Source organism: Pelodiscus sinensis, chromosome 8, assembly GCF_052426305.1.
Source record: "Pelodiscus sinensis isolate ZL-2025 chromosome 8, ASM5242630v1, whole genome shotgun sequence".
Taxonomy (NCBI): Eukaryota; Metazoa; Chordata; order Testudines; family Trionychidae; genus Pelodiscus; species Pelodiscus sinensis.
This window is the reverse complement of record NC_143059.1, coordinates 18,989,465-19,012,266: the sequence shown is the minus strand read 5'-3', so window position 1 is coordinate 19,012,266 and position 22,802 is coordinate 18,989,465. Positions and strand designations below refer to the sequence as shown.

The window sequence follows — 22,802 nt, the reverse complement described above, 5'->3', positions numbered from 1 at the left end:
GCAAAGGACAGTTTACATGCAATAACACCTTCTGTCGACAGAAACTCTGTAAAATGAGGTTTACCAGCGTCGACAAAACTGCTGAGTTCTGTCGACGTTATGTCGACAGAACTCAGCGGTAGTGTGGACGCAGGTATAGTTTTGTTGACAAAAGTCCACTTTAGTCGACAAAACCCTGTAGTCTAGACACACCCCTAGTGAAATAGTTTTACTTAAAATACAATCTAGACCTCCCCCACTGTAACTTGAGACCACTGCTTCTTGTTCTGCTATCCGTCCTACTGAGAACAGCCTCTCTCCATCCTCTTTGGAACCCCCTTTCAGGAAGTTGAAGGCTGCTATTAAATCCCCCCTGACTCTTCTGTTCTGCATACTAAATAAGCCCAAGTCCCTCATTCTCTCCTCATAAGTCATATGCTCCAGCCCCCTAATCATTTTTGTTGCCCTCTGCTGGACCCTCTCCAATGCATCCACATCCTTTCTGTACTGGGGAGCACAGAATTAGATGCAATACTCCAGATGTGGCCTCACCAGTGCCGCATAAAGGGGAATAATAACTTATCTAGATCTGCTGTCAATGCTCCTCCTAATGCACCCTAATATGCCATTAGCCTTCTTGGCTACAAGGGCACACTGTTGACTCATCTCCAGCTTCTCATCCACTGTAATCCACAGGTCCTTTTCTGTAGAACTGCTTCGTAGCCTGTAACAATGCTTAGATTCTTCTGTTCCAAGTGCTGGATTCTGCACTTGTCCTTGTTGAACCTTATCAGATTTCTTTTGGCCAAATCCTCCAATTTGTCTAGGTCATTCTGGACTCTAGCCATGTCCTCCAACATATCTACCTCTCCCCCTACCTTAGTGTCATCTGCAAACTTTCTGAGGGTGCAATCTATCCCCCATCATTAATAAAGAAATTGAACAAAACCAGCCCTAGAACCAGTCCTTGGGGCACTCCATTTGACAACCAACCAGACATTGAGCTGTTGATCACTACCCGACAATCCATCTAGATTTCTATTAACTTTACAGTCTGTTTATCCAATACATACTTTCTTACCTTGCTGGCAAGAACATTGTGGGAGACGTATCAAAAGCTTTCCTGAAGTCAAGGTATATCACGCCCACTGACTTCTCCATGTCCACAGAGACAGTTACCTCTTCATAGAAGCTAATCAGATGGGTTAGGCTTGATTTACCCTTGGTAAATCCATATTAGGATACATTAAGAGAAGCACTGTCAGCAGTGAAGTTATTTTTTCCCTTTATTTGGCACTGTTGACACCAAATCTGGAGTATTTTGTCCAATTCTGAGCCTCCCATTACAGAAAAGATGTGGACACATTGGCAAGGGTCCAGCGGAGGGCAACTAAAATGCTTTAGTTGGGGTTGGTCCTGCTTTGGGGAGGAGGTTTGACTCAATGACTTGCTGAGGTCTCTTCGAACTCTATGATTCTATGAAATGACACAAAAGCAAGTATTGCATCAGACATAAGACACGCTTCATGTGCAATCAGCAAATGAATATGTACATATGCACTTAAAATATTCATAACATCTGCTGCAAGAGAAAAGCTCTAATTTAAAGTCCTTTGAATTTGTAGGCAATCTACTTTATGCCCTGATTTTTTACAATGTGGTACTTAATTACTATGATGAAGGCCCTCCTAAACCTGAGTTTCAGAATATACAGGTAGCTGTTGAACTGCATGTATTTTTCTTGCTAATCAGGAACAAAGATGGAGGTTACTTCATTGCTAATTAAGCTCATAATTACATATGGATTGCTTAGTCAAACTGCAGATCCCATTGAATCTTAGAATCATAAAATCCTAGGGCTGATCATTGAGTCTAACCCCCTGGCCAAAGCAGGACTGCCTTAACTAAGTCATCCCAGCCAAGGCTTTGTTAAGCCGGGACTTAAAAACCTCTAGCGATGGAGATTCCACTACCTCCCTAGGTAATCCATTGCTGCCAGAAAACATAACAAATAAATCAAAGGAAGTCCATCATGTAAAATACTATTTTTGGTAGACTGTTTCATTGGAAGTCTCAATATTTTACACAGAGTTTTAAAGCTGTCAATGGGAAGAGCAAAATAGAATCCTTTAGGCCAACCAAGAAAAACACACTTGGAATTTACCTGAGATTGACTATTGATCATTTGCTTTTAAATGCAAGGTTCCTGTAAGATTTTTGCTCAAATGGGATGGCCTCTCAGCTGTCCTCAAGACATTGTCTGAGAATTTCTCCCAATTTTCAAAAATGTTTTAAAATTACCCAATCCTGGGAGAACTTGAATCATTGTCGTCTATCATCATCAGCACCTTCTTAGCAAGTGTCAAAATCTGGTCCCTTGGGAACACTACTGAACTTCTCCTCTATCCAACTGTGTAATTTCTGAACCTTGAAGGCCTTATTTTTATAGGCCCTGAGCACTCACTACTGCCACTTAACTCAATGGAGATATTAGTTCTCAGCCCTTCCCAAAAATCAGACTCAAGATCCTCATTGTCTTGTTATTTTCTGCAACATTCCCATGGACACTAAAATCTTAAGAGTGCACAATCACTGCTCTTCAAGACACCCCATTTGCTCAATGTTGTAGATCTGGGAACAGACCAAGAAAACGGACAGAGCAGTATCAAAATTAAGAGGAGTTTGAAAGGTATGAAGCCATGGCAGGAAAGGGGGATGTGCCAAGTAGGCCTTAAAAAAGTGGAGTTAGAATCATGAAGTGAGGGTCCCCAAGAACTGGAGGATGGGGAAGGATGAACAAGGGGGGTCCAAACCTTCCCCATGCTCCCTATACTCTGCTTGAGCTCCTAAAAATGTACAGAATTGTCAGTGCACTTCTGGAGATCCAGACCTTGCTGCACCTGTCTGATGCAGTCAATACAGAATTAGGGAGAGACTGTGGAAGTTCCAGATTAACATAGCATAAGTAGGGGAGGTAGGATGGTCTGAAGACCCTCCCCAACATCCAGAATCCTGGAAAAGTCCTGCAATATGTGGGGACTCCTCAGAACCTTAGGAAGTCTACAGATGGGGAGTTGTGTTTTGGAAAAGACGCTTCTCCTAGAGGATTCACAGATTTGGTTAGGACAGAGCCCCTGTTCTTCTGACACTTACAGAATAGTTGATTCCTGGACTCTTCACTGTCAGGTGCATGGAGACTGCATTCTGTCTGCTTCACTGTTGCTCCTAATCTGGTTAATTTTCCTTTTCTGTGTACTTTAACAGGGGCACTGGAGCTCAGACTGAGGGCCTGGCAAGCCATGTAAAGCTCATCCGTGCCAAGATCTTTAATAGCCTTCTATCATACTGCAGTTTCTAATCTGACACTTTACTGAATTTCCTTTCCAAGAGTTCAGCTTTGCTCTAGTGAACAATGTCTCACCAAAATCTTTCTAACACCATTTGTTATTTGTATGACAAGCTGTTTCATTTCCATTGTGTGGAGAACAGAGTATTAGTAGAATGATTAGCATCTGTTTATTCCGCCCCCCCCTCCCCGCCCCATACATCAGCTCTCTGCTACTCACAGGCTACACAGGCCAAATTTGAACCTGGTATTCTAGAGGGGGATTGGGAGCAAAATCAGGCTTGTAATGAACTTAACTATGTTGCAGCTACTGCTGCACTATAATACTAGTTTCTCTCCTACGCGCAATTTAACAGCGGCAATACTGCACATCAAAAGGCAGTATTGGGGAGAGAGAAAACAGCTTATATTTTTGGAGAGTGTGGGGGTTCAGTTTCCTAAAATGAAAAGTAAATACAAAAGGATTTGATAGTTCTCAGTTGGTGGGAAAATTGTCAACTATTATTTATGGTGCCACAAATCTCACTACAGGAGGGCATACGTTAAATTTAAATGCACATTTCTCTTCTAGAAAATGCCTTATCTGAAAGAAGATCCAATGGCTAGTTTAGAAGGGAGACAAAAGTTACTCATATTAGACATTATTGTGTCAAAACCAAGTGGTAATAATATCTGAGAACTGGTAGATTAGAATCTGGTTCAGCAAAAAGAATACTTGATAGGGATGAAGTTTTAGCCTCAGGGCAGGTTTACCCTACGCGGAAAAGCTGACTTAATTTACACAACTTCAGGTATATGAATATCATAGATGGAGTCAATGTACCTTAGGCTGAGTTACCGTACAGTCTCCACTGTAGGGAGTTGATGGTAGAAACTCTCCTGTTGACTTTCCTTATACTTCCCATTCTAGTGTATTATTGGAGTTGATGAGAGAGTGAGTAGCGGTCAATTTAAGACCCGCTAAATCAATCCCACAGTAAGTGTAGACTAGCCCACAATGAAATCTCTCTGAATTCATTTTTACAGGAAATCTGTGCCTATGTGCCTGGACCACGGAATCATCTCCAATATACTGAAAATAGAGGAGGGCAGCCTGTCTTTTGAGTAGTTTTATTATTGCTTTCATAGAAAGTGGCATTAATGTGATATTAGGATCTTTCAATTAAAAAAAACCCCAAATTTGAAAAAGATTAAATTCTTAACAGAGGGCCAAATCAGGTAAGACCAAAACAACCTTTTTTACATTCCTTGCTGTTTAAGCTGTCTGGTTCCTAGTATAAATTGGAGCTGCCTTCAGGCTGCTCTAATTGTACTTGGCTTCTTATAGTCATAAGGTGCTCTTCTAACTGGGAACTGGCAAGGAGTAGTGACACCTTGGCCTCACAATCTTCCTCTCAGCATGAGGAAAGCCTCAATCAAAGGGGTTGGATGGGTGAAACAAGGTTTTACGCCATCTAGGAATTTTCCCTTGTGGAACCAGAACACTCAGAGGACAGGATCTGCCAGCTCTCCACCACCAAGTGGAGACAAACAGCTACAGACATGTGATAAGGCAGAATTAGCAGCACCCTGATCACTGTCATTGCTGCAGCCTAAGGCAAGCCGCAGGCACACCTGAGGGAGGTTTACACTTTCTATTGGGGGCTTGTGAGCAGCTTTGTGACAATCACTGGACCAACAAGGTAATGAGGGTGAATGTAAGTGAAGGAAGAGGAGTCAAGAGGCAGCTCAGGAGGAAGCTCACCCTTGCTATAAGTCTGTGTTGCAGAGTCTTATTATATAAAAGGAGAATAAATACACACCCTGGTGAAAGATAAACAGCATGTGTGTTTGTGACTGTAAAACCATCTGAACTGACCAGGCAGTTCACATGTGATCTGAACATGTGATAAGGCAGTCTCACAAATTTATTCAGTCTCACAAATACTACATTTTCAATTTAACATAATATTTGGATAATAGTTTTTTTCTTGTCTAAGCATGAATTAAGGGCTTGGGCTGTGTCTACACTGCACCTCTTTTCCGGAAAAGGGATGCAGATGAGACCAGTCGGAATTGCAAATGAAGCGGGGGATTTAAATATCCCACGCTTCATTTGTATAAACATGGCTGCCGCTTTTTTCCAGCTCGGGGCTTTGCTGGAAAGAAGTGCCAGTCTAGACGGGGATCTTTCAGAAAATAAAGCCTTTTCCGAAAGATCTCTTATACCCCTTAAAATCAGGAGGGCAGTTATTTACTTTTTAAAAAGGATATTAATAGTGAAGTAGCCATGTTAGTCTGATCTTGCAAAAACAAAATGTAGCACTTTAAAGACTAACAAGATGGTTTATTAGGTGATGAGCTTTTGTGGGCCAGACCCACTTCCTCAGATCATTTTCTGGAAGGGTACGTCTACACTAGCCCCCTAGATCGATCTAGGGAGGCTAATGAGGGTGACTGGAATTGCAAATCAAGCCTGGGATTTAAATATCCCACGCTTGATTTGCATGTTCCCAGCCGGTCGCCATTTTAGAAATTGACTAAGCCGAAGTAACTGCCCGCGTCCACACGCGGCAGTGAAATGGGCTTCTGATTTAAAGCCCTAAATCGAATTAGATGGTATTTCTCTTGCAATGAGGTTTACCACCTAATTCGAATTAAGGGCTTTAAATCGGAAGCCTGTTTCACTGCCGCGTGTAGACACAGGCAATTACTTCCGGCTAGTCAATTTCTAAAATGCCGACCAGCCGGGAACATGCAAATCAAGCGCGGGATATTTAAATCCCAGGCTTGATTTGCAATTCCAGTCACCCTCATTAGCCTCCCTAGATCTATCTAGGGGGCTAGTGTAGACATACCTGAAGAGAACTGGCATGACCATATATACCAAAGGAATACAATGAAAAAAGTGAACACATTATTAAACTGACAAATCAGATTTAGTACAGAAGGCGGGGTGAGGGAGAGAGAGGGAAGGAATAGCTATTTATGAGTCAATGAATGGCTAATCAGGGGTGATAAGTGGGGAAGCTATCTTTGTAATGGTTAAGATAATTAGCATCTTTGTGAAGGCCCGTTCGTAGAGTGTCAAATTTAAGCATGAAAGAAAGTTCTGAAGTTGCCCTCTGTAATCTGATGTTAAAGTCTCTTTGAAGTAAGATGCATGTAGTAAGGTCGTTAAGACTATGTCCATGTAGGTTGAAATGAAAAGCAACTGGTTTTTGCTTGTGAAGATTTCTGATGTCTGATTTGTGGGCATTAATTCTTTGGTGAAGTGTCTGAGAAGTCTGTCCAATATACATATCAGAAGGACACTGTTGGCACATGATAGCATAAATTATATTTCTGGATGAACAGGAATATGTCTTCTTGATCCTTTGGTATATATGGTCATGCCAGTTCTATTCCAGATCTGAGGAAGTGGGTCTGGCCCACAAAAGCTCATCACCTATTAAACCATCTTTAAATAGGATATTGTGAGACATCATTCCATGCCACAGTAGATCAAAGCTTCTATCGTCTGTTATCCTTCATTCAGTTTTGGAGTAAAACGGGAGGGCAGACAATGTCTATGAAATAAGTCAACAGAGAATCAGAAAGGACAAAAGCTCCCCAAAACAAGCAAGCTGAAGGTCCAACATTAATAACTCTCTCCAGCATCAGGGTATGGTGCAGAGTTCTGAGAGTGAGCTGCTCTATTAGAGATGAATTGCAAGCGGGAAACCAATTAGTGTTGTTCCCTGATCTTTGCTTCACTATTCAGGCCAGATGGAAGGAACTGGCCATTTTGAGATATTCTTTGTTAGATGAAGGAGTTAAGGTCTAAAACATGTTCACTGAAAAAGTCAAAACAAGATTTTTCTAGAAGCTTGCAGTGCAAGTTCAACCTGGGATCTTAAAAGGAAGTTGTGTTGATTTCTGTCTTGTATATCATCGACTATAAGGAATCTATTATTAGGCTGTGGCAGTTGCCATTTTGTTGACAGATAGCCATAATTACATTTCATGAGCCATTGCTTGAAATGCACTTTATAACATAACTAAGGGTATGTCTACACTACCCCGCTAGTTCGAACTAGCGGGTAATGTAGGCATACCACACTTGCAAATGAAGCCCGGGATTTGAATTTCCCGGGCTTCATTTGCATAAGACGGCCGGCGCCATTTTTAAATGCCGGCTCGTTCGAACCCCGTGCCGCGCGGCTACACGCGGCACGGGCTAGATAGTGCGGAATGGCTTGCTAGTTCGAACTATCTAGCCCGTGCCGCGTGTAGCCGCGCGGCACGGGGTTCGAACGAGCCGGCATTTAAAAATGGCGCCGGCCGGCTTATGCAAATGAAGCCCGGGAAATTCAAATCCCGGGCTTCATTTGCAAATGCGGTATGCCTACATTACCACCCTAGTTCGAACTAGGGTGGTAGTGTAGACATACCCTAAGAGTGCATCTATGCTGCAGGGCTTAACTCGAAATAAGCTATGAAAATTGAGCTATGTCAATTGCATATCTTTTTTCTAAATAGCTTATTTCGAAATAGGGAGCCTATACACAGCACTCATTTTGAAATAGAGCACTTTTCCTCTGACTTCCCTTATTCCTCATACAATGAGGGTTACAGGAGTAGGAAGCTACGTCTACACTGTAGGTGTTTTGGGGAAGTGGAAATGCAAATGGAATGTTCATTTGCATATTTCACTCTCTCAATTGCATATCCTTTTTGTGTAGACGGGGCCATTTGTTGGAAAAAACTCTTTTTGCAAGAGCCTCTAAACCCCATTTTTTGAGGAATAAGGGATCTTGCACAAAAGGGGTTTTTTCCCCAACAAATGGCCCCATCTGCACAGGTCTTTCTATTGCAAACAACTCTTCCACAAGAAGGATTGGAAGAAGATATGCAAATGAGAGCATGAAACATGCACATGAGTGCTCCATTTGCATTTCCTCTGCCGCAAAACACCCGGGGCTGCATCTAGACTGGCATGATTTTGCGGAAATACTTTTAATGGAAAAGTTTTTCCGTTAAAAGTATTTCCGCAAAAGAGTGTCTAGATTGGCAAGTGCCTTTGCGCAAAAGATTTGCTTTTGCACAAAAGCATCTGTGCCCAGTATAGATATGGTTTTGTGCAAGAAAGCTCTGGTAGCCATTTTTGCCATCGGGGCTTTCTTAAGCAAAAAATTCAAGTCCCTGTCTACACTGGCCCTGTTGCACAAGAACACTTGAGCAAGAGGGCTTTTTCCCCGAGCGGGAGCATCAGAGTTCTTGAGCAAGAACACTGACAATCTTACATTACATTGTCAGTGTTCTTGCGCAAATTCTTGCGGCCAGTTTAGACAGCTGGCAAGATTTTGCGCAAAAGCAGGTGCTTTTGCACAAAATCTTGTCAGTCTAGATGGACTCCCACAGTGTAGATGTAGCTGGAGAAAAAAGTCCTCTAGTTTGACAGTATTTTGACACTATTTCAAAATAATGTGTGTGTGTGAATGAATAAATGAATGAAAGGGTGTGGGTGTGTGTGTGAGAGAAAGATAGCTGGTTCCTCTTTAGTTTAAACATTTAGTGGAAGCTCTATCCTCTTTAGTTTAACCATATAGTGCATATAGTGGAGTGTTAATTCCTCAATCAATAAATCCATACTAGTGTAACTCTGGGTGGTCTCCAGTGGGAATTTTTTGGGTAAAATCTGTAAACCTCATTCCACGAGGAATAATGCCTATTCCGAAATAGCTATTTTGAAATAGCAGTAGTGTGGACGCTCCACTGCTGCTATTTCGAAATAGCTCCTCCCCAGGGCCATTCAAAGTAATTATTCTTCAGTGCCTCAGGGCTCTAACTGGAGATAGCTAAAGTTGAGGCTTCCCTGCAACGTAGACGTGCTATTTTGAAATAAACTATTTTGGAGTATTTCTTCTGGAATAGCTAATTTTGAAATAAGCGTGCAGTGTAGATGTACCCTTGGAGACATAAATTCAATACTATTCTTTCAGATTTTGTCCTTTACAACCAAAAATGTTAAGATTGACAAATACAGGTAACTTAAATAGTGAGGAAGAAAATCTGCATCAGAAAATGAGTTCAGAGAAATTTATATTTTCCTTTAAAATCAGCAAGTTTTCTCTTAAAGTCTAAGTGCCATTACTTTCCCTACAGAAATGTGAAAACAGATTTGTGTTGGTAAAAATACAGAGAAAATTCCCTAAAATATTCTTCTACCAAGAATGAGTATTCAAATTGATGATGCATATTTAGGAAACTGAGGTTTCCAGCTCTGCATAAAGAAAGGTACTTACCTTATAGGATTATCCATCCTTGACACTGTGAGAAATGCAGCTAAATTGGCTGTGTAGGATGAACACACAATAAGGGTAAAGAGCCACCAACTTCCCATTACAATACGCATAGCCACAGAATTGATAGCAGATTCACCACCTACAAATAAGCAGAGAAATTGAGGTCTCATAGAAAGCTGTATTTAAGATCACCTACAGTACATGGTCCATGTCTAAAGTGAAACACAGAATTATTCCTATGAATTCCTATGAATTTTATTTGTTGTTCAACTTGCATTAGCTGATCATCCTTGTCATTATGTTCAAACACCTATCTTTACTAGGTCTGATATGAAAACATAATATCTAACTGGTCAGGAATATTCTGCTGTACTAGTGAGATTTGGTGTGCAACTATAAAACAAACAACCCCGCCCCCCTCCCGCAGACATGTGCTAAAATCTCTGGCTTGAATTAAATCTTGTAAAGTTTCTACATCAAATCTGTCACCCCATTTGCCCCTTGCATAATCACAGAATAATGCTGTAAAGAAAATCCACTCAGGGCCTTACCCAGAATTGTCAGGCTCTAATCTGCAAAATTACTTCCATAAATACATACACATTAATAATTATGATATAATATCACTATCTACACCAGAGCATATCAGAATAGACCTATACTGTGTGTGAGGGGGTAATGTAACTTTAAAATTAAGGACATTGTTTAAACTTCTGTGGCTTATATTGAATTAAATAATAAGAGATTTTGGCATCAGCTACAATGTAAGTTTTTTATTCTTCTTCAATTTTCAGTACATTTTTGTAAGACGATTCCAGAACAATTATCTCTGACCTTTAGTTAAAGACAAAACTCTATTGCACAACAGAACTTTGTTAGTCCCACTGATGTTTTGCTTATGGTAAGAAACATAAAAATGGCCACACTGTCAGACCAATGGTCCATCTAGCTCAATATCCTGACTTTCAACAATGACTGGTGCCTGATACTTCAGAGGGAACGAAGAAAAAAGGCAATTATTGAATAATCCTTCTCCTGTAGTCCAATCCCAGCTTCTAGCAGTCAGAGGCTTAGGGACATGCTTAGCATGGGGATGCACACATGGCCATCTTGCATAATAACCACCAAAAGATCCATTCTCCATGAATCTAATTATTTTTGGAACCCAGTTGTACTTTGCAGTTCCACAACATCCACTGGCAATGAGTTCCACAGGTTGACTGTGCATTGTGTGAAGTAGTATTTCCTTATATAGGTGCTGTAGTATATAATATATTATTATTATACATTAATATATAACCTACTCTTTCATAATAAGATTGAAAAGAACTGACTAAGTGAGTAAATGCTGACAGTACCTTGCTGAACAAAGGCCCCATACACAATCCAAATGGCACTGTGAAGAGTAGAGGAAGCAGAGGGATTGGTTTGTGAAGAAGTCTGTGCTCTTACTGCCTGGATTCGGTTTAATACAAATATCAAGACACCAACTACAGGGATGGCAGCTGCAATGCAGGCCCACACCGCAAAATCAAAGGGAGCAAAGAGAGAGAAGATGTTGATTTTCTCTTCAGGCTTCTTGATTAGAATCCCCACAGAATAATCCATGTATCGCTTGCTGAAGTCCACAACACTTTCTCGTTCTGGTGTGATAGTGATAGCTGAGATTGCCAAATCTGCTCTCTACAAGAGAAATGCAACAGGTCATATTTCTTCCTGCCACTAGCAATCACTTTACTTAGATTGCAGAGATTTGAACAATAAAAGGAAAAATTCCAAACCAGCCAACAATTTATGTATTTCATTGATTTGTTTCTCGCATCTAATTTTAAATTGTAGTCCAATGCATAGAAAACTGCAGAATCATTTCAATTTATTGGGAGAAATGAATAAAATAAAAATATGTACTGGTTGAAAGAGGAGTACCTAAATTTGCCTGTGGAATTACTTTATAGCAATGATAGGCAATCTAGGCTAGTGAGTGGGCCATATGAGTGGTCCTCCATCTCAGTGGGCCACAAGATTGCCATAGCCAAGATGGTCTCCTAGGACAGGGTAATTTTGCTAATTGTACTTGTGTACCTAGAATTTGTGGGGTGTATCAACTGGACCATAACACAACTTTGATTGGATGCAGAGGGAATGCACAACTCTTAGTCAATATTGTGTGTTCTCATCACCCACTTCATTTCACATGCCCTTGCTTTATATGTGTGTCACTTTAGTAATACCAAGAGAAAAAAATGTGCACAGACAGAAAATGGAGTATGGCAAGCCTACATGTGAGTAGCGGGAAACAAAATGCTTCATAGGCCACACAGAGAACCACTACTATTGTATAGCCAAGAGTATCTAATTGTCTCATGGGCGGGAACTCACTTAACCTTTTTGTCACACTTTCCTCATTTACAGAATATAGGCTACCAATCCTAGCTCCTGCCTAACTGGGCCATTGTGAAGATTAATAAAAGAGCCAACATGAACATAAAAATCACACTCTGCATGAACATTTTCTCTATTTTTGTTACAAATAACTTGTACAGTTATTCTAACTGAAAGAGAAACAAAAACCCTATTGTATTCTCCACACCCCGCCCTTCTCTTAAAATAACTGTTACTCCTCATACAATGAGAAGGGTTTTTTCTCGAAATAATGCTGCTACACGGGGCGTTTTATTTCGCAATAAAGTGATTTCAAAATGGTGCCCCGTCGTGATTATGCTAATTAAGCATGGGATGTTTAAATCCCATGCTTCATTAGCAATTTTGGTACACTACATTTGCATCCCTATCTTGAGATAGGGAGCAAGTGTAGACGTACCCTCTACAGAGCAGGAAGTCAAAGGAAGAACTCTCTTCCTTCAATTTCTCTTACTCCTCATGAAATGAGGGTTACAGGAGTCAGAGCCAGAAGTCCTTCATCTCGACATTATTTTGAAAAAAACAGCTTGCTATGTAGATGCATGCTGTTATTTCAAAATAACACCAGTTATCCCGAAATAATGCTGCTGTGTAGATGTATCCCTTACTGTTGTCTCATTTGATCATCTTGAGACCCGTCTTCCATTGCTTTTTAAAACACATCCTTTGGAATCAAATGATCATTATAAAATTATATAAACCAAAGGAAGTTTAACAGAGTTAGAAATGAAGTTGCAGTAGCTTTGGAATAGTGACAAAGTTGTAACACAGGGATCTCAAACTTCTGGTCTGTGAGCCATCTGCTGCTGGAGCAATTGTGCAATCCAGCCCAGGAATCCTTCCTGCCAGCACCTTACCCTCTGCCCCATGGTAACTTGTTCTCAGAGAATGCGGCTTCAGGTATTACCAGGGGGCCTGATGCAGCATGGAGGCAGTGGTCAGGGCTCCTTGTACTCCCTGTAGTGGCAGGAGCCACAGGAAAACAGAGTGCAGCAAAGTGAGTGCACTCTCCAAATGTGTGCCTGGCTTCCTTGTGGCTTCTGCTACTGCAGAGAGTGCAAGTGGGCCCATTGGTGGGAAGGGGTGAGACTTGGGGCATGGTAATGCATAGTCCCAACCCCCTGGTGGGACTCCTAGCTGGATTGACCAATTGTTCCAGCCTGGGAATGGTATAACAAAGTCCTCTGATAAGAACAGATGTAGAATATATATTTTGGTGTTTATTTTTCATCTGATAAATTTACATAGCCTATTGTTACATGAACATAGCTTACATTGAAATTGGGAGTAACTTGATATCACTGATAAAATAATATATTTTAGAGTCTTTTTTTTTTTTTTTTTGTGGAAATGGGCCAAAAGCACAATAGTTTAGATCATGTTTCAAACTTCTCAAAAAAGTGAGGAATGTTTAGAATTTGGCGTTTGATTCTGACTTATCCTTTGTATTCCACTGTGGAGAATTTCACTGTACCCCTTTAAAAAGTGAACTGTACTCAGCTCAGAGATCTCTGCTTCTGCTCGCTGTACCTTGTTAATAAGTTCTCCAATCATGCCATTCCAGGAGCTGTTATGGAGCTGGTGTCCATACTTGCCATCAGGAGCTTGATAAATCTCATACTTGAAGCCCAGATTCTTGGCAAGTGCATCCAAGACGTCAATAGAAAACCCTTTGTAGCGCTTTGGTTGACCAAGTATGTTCTCTGCCACCATCACAAAAGGCTCTTCCTGAGGGGAAAAACAACATCTAAGCTAATATTTACAAAAGTAAAAACACTAAAAAAAAAATGTATCTACTTCTCATCCATTCAGTGCGATTGTTGGTTGTTGGAATACTGAAGTTGTCAAGCCCAGAATAATGTAGTTTTATAGTTTATCCATAAGGTAATGAACAGATCTTCTATACAGGACACCCACTGAAATAATGGCTAGAAAACCCTTTGATAATTTTTCCATTGTTTATCATTATGACCAATCCAAGAACAGTTCTTGCAGGGGCTAGCATTCAAAGTGAAATTAGAGTTAACAAAATGTATTTTGGAAATTGCAATTGGGAATCCTTCAGGGCAATGGTGTTTCACTCTGACACAGACTATGTGCCAGTTCCACTGATTTTATAGGCATTGCTGTTGGCTATGTCTGCAAACTGGTGCTGCCATCCTCTCTGGATGGAGTTGCTCTCCTCCCACAAAGAAGGGAGATATGATCACAGCCTTTACCAGCTAGAGGGAAGAAAGATAAAAACAGATGGAAAGAAAACTGTCCTAATTATCTCATACAGTTCTCCAAATCTCACTAATGAACTTTGATCTAGGAAAAGAGAGAAAATACACATAGAAAAACAAGTAAGTTAAGATGCTTCCGTTATTTACATTGCTAACTATAATATCTTTCAACCAGAGAAGGACATTACTATAATGAAGAACTAGCGTGGGCATAGAGTTTTGGTACAGAAGAAAAGCAACACAATGAGTTCACCATGTTCAGCATTTTAAGTAATTATAAGGCTCCTTTAAAAAGTACATTTTAGTGATTTAGCCAAACAGAAAATTAATGAACTACCTTGTATCACTGAAAACAAGTTCAAATCCTAATTTATTCCCCATGTAACTTTTAGCTAACTGGAGCTCTAGTGCCTTCTAAGGGTATGTCCACACTACCACCCTAGTTCGAACTCAGGTGGTTAATGTAGGCAAACGAAGCTGCAAATGAAGCCGAGGATTTAAATATCCCAGGCTTCATTTGCATCTTGCCGGGCGCCGCCATTTTTAAATCCCCGTTAGTGCGGACTCCATGCCCGCGGCTACACACAGCACGGAGTAGGTAGTTCAAATTCGAAAGCCTAATTTGAACTACCTACTCCATGCCGCGTGTAGCCGCAGGCACGGAGTCTGCACTAATGGGGATTTAAAAATGGCGGCGCCCGGCAAGATGCAAATGAAGCCTGGGATATTTAAATCCTCGGCTTCATTTGCAACTTAGATTGCCAACATTAACCACCCTAGTTCGAACTAGGGTGGTAGTGTAGACATACCCTAAGTTACTAGAGGGAAGTGGCCCTATGCCATCACGTAACAAGCAGTTATGGATTTAATGAAGGAATCACTTGATGAAATTGTATGGCCAGCATTATTCAGGAGATTAGATTATAACAGTGCTCCTGAGTGGCCTTCTAATCTATTAATCTCTGGGATCAATACCGGGAAATGTTAAAGGTAAGGAGCACAGTGCATGAAATTCACCCCTGTGCAGAGGATTAGTACAAGTCCTGTGCACTATTGGGCAATGCACCAGCTTTATATTGGTCATCTGCAAAGAGGTGAATTTCATCCTGTGTGAATTGTTTGAGACCAGCACAGTATGCAGTTGTCTAAAACATTGATTTTAAGGAGAATCCACAAAGTCTCACAAAATAACCATGTTCTCCATCTCTCGTCTCTTGCTTATGCAGCTAGTCAGACCAAAAAGATGATACAAGATTAAAAGAGATCATGAAAAATGATGGGTGGGGAGCACCCAAATATTTTATCACAACATTAGTTTTCTTTTGTCTCTTGAACTCAAGTAGGATCATACCAGGACAGTCACCACTTTCAGCGTCAGTCCATGTAAATCACTGCCCAGACGCCGCTCTTGTAGGCTGCCATTCAGTCCCTTTTCAGAATCCCATGTTGCCAACTACAAATGGAAATAATATGAAGTGTATATGAAGGCAATATTAGACACATACATGTTTAACATTTACCTTTAACAGTAATTTGAATGAATGCAATTTGAATCTGTGAATAATTTTTGCTTCCCATTAGTGTCTGGAATATAATGAGTTGAAGTTTAAGAGGATAAAAATGCCCAAGTACTTTGGCTGAATGCGTTTTCTTCAATATGTCTCTTAATAAAGTTGCTTTATCATCAACAGTACTTGTTATGAGACATTTTTAGGAATTTTCTATTGACTCCTCATCATTAAGATTTTCCGAAATCTTACCACCTCTCTCATTCTGTTCTCATTTTCTCCCTATTCTTTAACTGATTCCCCACCAAGCTCACCAAACACCAGTTTCCTTTCTCTGGTGCACAACTCAGTATCTCATCCATTAGTAGTAAATATTCAATATTGTTGGCATCATAAGGAACGGACTCCCCTTCCCTCGCCATGAGAATGACTTCAGATCATATCAAAGCCTTATTTCCTCTCCTTGACCTAGAATTCCTCACCCTCTCACTAATAAAACAACCACATCAATTTCTCTCAAATGCCAAGGTTGCTGAAGATCATACATGTCCTAAGCTTTAAAATAAGTTATAAATGTGGTGTATGCACCCTGTTTAACCCCAGCCCTGCAATATTTATTGATTCTACTTTTGTCAGTATATCTAAATGCATTAGTTTTCAATTAAATATGATACAGCACATCAAACTAAATTATAATGCATTTTCTGACAAGAATTCTAATGTGGTAGTCACCCTGAAAAGATCTATTGGATTTTTCACAGTGAATACTTCCTGAGTGAGTAACAGGATGCTTCTCTTACCATAGAATGGAATCCATGAAATAGTTTTGTTCTTGGATGGAGCTGAGTGATACTGATGTCAAATTTCTTGTATTTGTCATCAGTCCTACACTTAGCGATATGTATGCTGGTATTTATTTTGCTAGCTGTAGGAATACCCCTTGGACATTACATTTAGGTCATAGAACTCTAAAATGTGGCTTTTTCCAGATGGCTATCTTTAGTATAAAAAAGGAGCAGGCTACCTGTGGTTCGTGGGCTACATGCAACTCACCGGAACCCCTATCTGTCCCTCTCCCCCATGTGCCTCTCACAACTGGGGCACAGGCACCTCTCGCTTCCTACTCCTCCCTCTTCCTCCCAGAGCTGGAATGCCACAAATCAGCCGTTTGCCGTTATTCAAGTTCTGATAGGGAGGGGGACTAGTGGGGATGTAGTGCAAGTCAAGTGACTCGCGGCACTCCAAAAGTGCTAGGAGGGATAGGGAAGAATAGGAAGGGCAGGGCTCCAGTGCCCCAGTGTATAAGATGCATGTGGGGGAGGAGGGTAGCCAGGAGGTCTGTGGAGCCACACGTGGAACCCCAGTGCATTGCAGGCTGCTGCAGCCCACTGAGATGAGGGAGGCCACTCATGCGACCCTCTCACTATTCGTAGCTGCCAATCCTGGTATATTTGGCCTATATTGCCTCTGATTAAATAGTCTACAAGACTTATTTATGTTCCTTTAGTCTTATAATTCACCCTCAGAAGTTGGACCAACACACAACAAATAATAGGGGAGCAGGTAAATTCTCAGTCAGGGCTTTGGGTACAGTAGGTACATAAAAATAATAATTGCACCAATCCATCTTTGCTTGATGATTGGTCATACTAATGAAATGGGCCTAGAGTTATTGTAGGTATCAAAAGAGTAACGTACCTATGAAAACTGTGTACAGTAGGGAAAGTCAGGAATTAGGCTACATTTATCTTTACACAGCTACAACGTGGGAAGTATAGGTGATGTCAAAAGCTACAGTGACCCAACTTAAATACTCTTACACTTATACCATTGTGGAAATATTGTCCTTTGGGTGCAGTAGTCATTACACTGGAATGATTTACTACAGGTGAATCTCTCTGGTCCAGCACTCTCAGAACCTGACCAGAGCCAGACCAGAGAATTTGTCAGACCACAGGAAGTCAATATTGTCTAGCACCATTACCCACACTTCCACTGCTTACTAGGTTCTTAGAAGACATTTAGTGGTAAATTAGAGCTAAATAACAGCACAGAATACTGAGAGTCAGGACTGTTGGCTATAAACAAGTTTGATAGGGCCACAGGAAACTTGGCCACACCCACAAAAAGTGAAACAAAATACAGGACTATGTAGCACTTTAAAGACTAACAAGATGGTTTATTAGATGATGAGCTTTCGTGGTCCAGACCCTCTTCCTCAGATCAAATAGTGGAAGAAAATAGTCACAACCATATATACCAAAGGATACAATTAAAAAAATGAACACATATGAAAAGGACAAATCACATTTCAGAACAGAAGGGAGATGCGGGGGGAGGGGCGGGGGGAAGCCAGTTCAAACTAAGAATGGTATTAGAGGTGGGGGAGGGTAAATGTCTGTGAGCTAATGGTATTAGAGGTGATAATTGGGGAAGCTATCTTTGTAATGGGTAAGATAGTTAGCGTCTTTGTTGAGACGATAGCATATAATTTATGGCAGAGGATAGCATATAATTTATGCTATCATGTGCCGAAAGTGTCCGTCTGCTTTGTTCATTGGACAAATGTCTCAGACACTTTGCCAAAGGATATCAAATGCCTTTAAATTAAAAATGGAAATCTAATTTTAAATTTAATGTCATATTTGCTCTTGAGATAAATGTAAATAAAGACTTCTCCTATTTGTTTATTTTTATTGTTATTTAACAAAGCAGACCAGAACCTCAACAAATATAACTCAGCATAGCTCAACATACGTAAAAAGAGAAAGTCCAATTTGCACCAGTTAAGGCTCTGGATATTTACTTAGAACTAGGAAGCAAAACACAACCCTGCATTACTCACCATCTTCTCTTTCAATGTGTTGGCAAACAATTTTTCCCCACCCCTTTTCTCTTTTCCATCTTTAAAAATAGCCTTTGCCAGAAGTCTAAGATATGATTATTTGAATATCATATTAACACATTTCCCACCAAGACTGGGACTTTGCAAAGAGAAATTGAAATATGTGAAACATAAATAGAGATTTATTTCTTTTGCTTTAGTTTAAAAGGGAGAAGGAGAGAAATTGACTTCTCATATATTAACTTAGGATGAGGTTCAGGGAGAAAGGGAAAATGTATAAGATACTTTTATAGTTTCCCTCTATTTCATTTCAGCTTCAGCTGCACACTGTTTTGTCTGTAGAGGTATATTTCAGAGTCTATAAAAAGTAAATGGCATAGATAATGTTGATAAATGGAACATGAGGAAAACCTTGTACCAAAAGGGTTTCTTCCTCTGAATCCTTGAGCCTCAGATCATTTTATTTGTTTGTAAGTGTGTTAATTTTGACTTCTACTTGCTCTTGAAGACAGAATTTTGTTTATAGGATCAGTGAATTTAGTTATATGCACCAGTTCTTGACAGCTGACCTGTCAAGATCAGTCCCCGAAAAACTAATTTCCAGCACTGTTAAACAAAATGAGTGCTGGTGCTATTTGATAAGACAGTTTCAGTTTCATTCTTTGTAGAAATGTACTTCTATCAGAAATCTGAAGCCAGAAATCTGAAGCCAGAAGTTACAGCACAATCATCAATTGACAGATGTATAGGTTCTAAATCTGATTATGACAAACAACTGCTTGTAGGATCAGCCACTCATGGAATAAATTTTGTAAACCAATGGTCTCTGAAAAATATATTTGCCGAAGCAATCCAGGGTATTCTTGATTCTCAAGTTATTGAATTGCAATGTTTGGGCTTCCTGGATGTATCTTTAATAAAATTTTTGGCTTAAAGTGTTCAAGCTAGACTTTCTTTCTGATTAAGGCTTGTATTGTATATAATCATATTACAGACAAATCCTACATTCTCTTCATAACACTGAAGGCCAACCATCACTGAAATCTAAAATGGAGAAACAGTTACAAAATCCTGATGAAATTATCATTTCTTTGCAGACCATGGTGCTGATATTTTTCAGATAGCAGTTGTACTTGTGAGCAAAATAGCAGAGAAAATCTTGGAAAGAAATTAATAAGTGTAATTATATTTTATAACACAAATGTATCATGTGGTTATGCACATACAGCATATACAATAGTGCAACATTGATCCTATGAGCTGCCAAAAGACCCTGAGACATGCTGAGTGCCTTCCACTTCTGACTGGCAGTTCAAATTGCTCAGGACCTCTCAGGAGGCACTAAGTTGTGTACTTGGACTCCATGTGCTTCCATGCATAAATAAGGAACCAGATACTGCTAGCTGCCAATGGGAAAACACACACTAGAAGATGGGCCCTATGGTAAAATAGTTCTTGATCTCTCTAAGCTTTACTCATGTAATTAATCCCGTTCAAGTCAGTAGGTCTTATGTTTTCCCACCAGAAGATAGTTACTCCTCTGAAGTCAATGAAGTTACATTAATGTAAAAACTGATGAATAAGAAGAGATTCTGAGCCAATGATACTGTTCAGAACAATAATATTAAGCTACATAATTAAAAATTGCATGGCTTGCACATAGGATATACGTACCTTATGTCTTATGTGATAGACTGCATATAGTAGCAAAGACATACATTACCCATAACTGTCAAGAAGCTTATATCTCACCATTTGTGTATGCATCAAATGCCATTGCAAATGAACTTTCTTTAAGAGCCGTATATTTTTTATATAAGTTGCATAGCTATGTTCAGATCACCATTTATAATTAAATACACAGCCATTTCAGTGAAAAAAGGCATACATACAATTAGACAGTACATATTTAATAAATCTCAAATAATCAATGTGTAGAAATGTCTATAATAGTTAAATTAAGTATCTAGTATTTGAATTATAATAGATTTATGTAAAAAAAGCCCTATTGTATCTGTTCCACTAAAAGATGATAAAAATCACTCCTTTCACCTATCAAGTAAATATAAATGAAAAACTGAAAGTGACAGAGTAAATCCACTGCAAAATCCTACCTCAACGCCTCATCATGGTTCAGCGGTGACCCTGGCCGTCTGATAGCTATGGTAGTGGTGCATATCCCCTGATAGGTCTAACCATGCTACAAAGGTGTCAGACTATCCAATCCAGAGAGGGGATTGCTCTCTCAGTTTTTCCCTATCCTTAGAGGTTGGAGGCTAGCTAAGTTTGAGGAGGTACGCACGCCTGTCCTCTTAGCCAGTGGGATGGCTTGAAGTTAATGCCCAAAACAACACGAGTAAATGGGTTTTAGTCCCCTGAGTGTCATTAAACCATTCTACAGTGGCAGAGTGGAAATTGAGCGATGAGAGGCTGACAAAAATGTCAGGTGGTAGGCCAAAATAGAAAAGGATAACCCTCGCTGTGTGTACCTACAATTGTAGGTTGCTCTTGAGGGAGAAAACGTTAAACCATCTGATGGAGGAAAAGAAAAGGATAAGATGTGACATCCTCGTGTCTGTGAAACTTGATGAAAGAAGGAGTTGGAAGTCAACTGGAAGGATGGAAGCACTGTGAGGCTCTGAAAAGGAGATGGTGCTAGAAACATTGGGGAAGTCGGATTTATCATCAGTAAGGACTGGTCTTTGAAAGTTGTATCATGCCAGCTAATATCACATATTGGTGTGTTTCATTTTCAGATAGAGTCAAAGGCTACCCTCAAGGTCATCCAGGCCTATGCCCCCACAAGTGCAAGTGAGGACAAAGAAGTGAAAGAATTCTACCAAGAGCTTGAAAGAGCCCTCGCGCAAAAGTCCACTTACACTGTCACAATGGGAGACTTTAACATCAAGGTCGGACGAGGGAAAGGTGGCGAAAAGTTCATAGGGAGATATGGCAGTGCTGAAAGGAATGAAAGGGGAGAAAGGTTAGTAGTGATGGCAGAAATGAAAGAACTGTACATGGCAAACGCCTGGTATAAAAAGAAGATCCCAAAAAGGTGGATGTGGATCGCACCAAACACGAAGAGCAAGCATGAAATAAACTATATTTTAGTCAATAAAAGGCGCATCATTCAAGATGTCTCTGTGGTGCAGCCTTTCAACATTGGCAGTGACCATCGCTTACTTAGAGCGAAGTTGATTTTTGATGAAGTGGTGGAAAAGAAAGCGTTACAGATGGCAAATAGGAAACAGCAGCCGAAGACATTCGATGAAGCAAAGCTGAAGAAAGTGATTTTTGGGTTTGACTGGAGCCAGACAGAAAAGCGTGATGAGGACTACAGTATTTTTGCTGACAAGCTGAGACGTTGCTTAAAAGCAGCTGAAATTGAAAAGTCGAAGATGGTGAAGGGAAGAATCTCCAAGCCTGCTGGAGAAACAAAAAGCCTGCTGGAGAAGTGGAGGAACATGAAAAGGAGCTCAGATAACAACATCGAGTACTCCATTCTATGCAAGCTTATACGGCAAAAGCTGAAGGATGACTTTGAGAACTTCTGGAAAGAAAAACTCCTCAAAACAGCTAAATCACGCAAAAGCTTCAGGACATGCAAACGGGAATTGACGCAGTATAGACTGAGCGTAACAGCACTGAAGAACAAGGATAGAGAGACAGTAATCGACAGAGCAGAGATGGAAGAGGTCTGTAAGGACTTCTATACAGAACTATTCAAATCAAGAATCAACGTCCCTCTCTCAACTCTCCAGGAGTCAGAAGAACGTGTCCCCCCAATAATCGTCAGCGAAATCCAAAGTGCACTATGCCAGATAAAGAAGGGAAAAACTCCAGGCAAAAATGGAATAACGTCAGAAATGATTCGTCAGGAGCAAAAAACTTTGGAAGGCCCTCACTTTAAGATTCAGTCAATATCTTGAAGAAGGAAAAATACCATCAAGCTGGAAGGAGTAGAATACCATCTTGCTGCACAAGAAAGGCGATCAAGAAAATCTTAAGAATTACCGCCCTATATGCCTACTGTCTCATATTTACAAGCTCTTTACAAAGGTGGTAATGAACTGACTTTCGCTGAGCTTGGATGAACAACAGCTGAGAGAACAGGCAGGGTTTTGAAGAAAATTTCAGCACGATCAACCATATATTTACCTGTAGCCAGCTCCTAGAAAGAGCGAGGGAATGCAAACTTCTGCTGTGCATTAC

At 40.3% G+C, this 22,802-nt stretch overlaps 1 protein-coding gene across 2 annotated transcripts in view; it reads right to left on the bottom strand.

Moving 5' to 3' along the window:
• Positions 1-22,802, bottom strand: part of GRID1 (glutamate ionotropic receptor delta type subunit 1) — a 1,044,532-nt gene that overhangs the window by 92,054 nt on the left and 929,676 nt on the right. For both annotated transcript variants that reach the window (XM_089780067.1, XM_075934836.2), the window contains exons 9-12: positions 15,589-15,690; positions 13,543-13,740; positions 10,950-11,274; positions 9,592-9,730 (exon numbers count right to left, since the gene is read on the bottom strand). In XM_089780067.1, the coding sequence (XP_089636193.1) occupies positions 9,592-9,730; positions 10,950-11,274; positions 13,543-13,740; positions 15,589-15,690 (764 nt within the window). The remainder of the gene's footprint in view (positions 1-9,591; positions 9,731-10,949; positions 11,275-13,542; positions 13,741-15,588; positions 15,691-22,802) is intronic.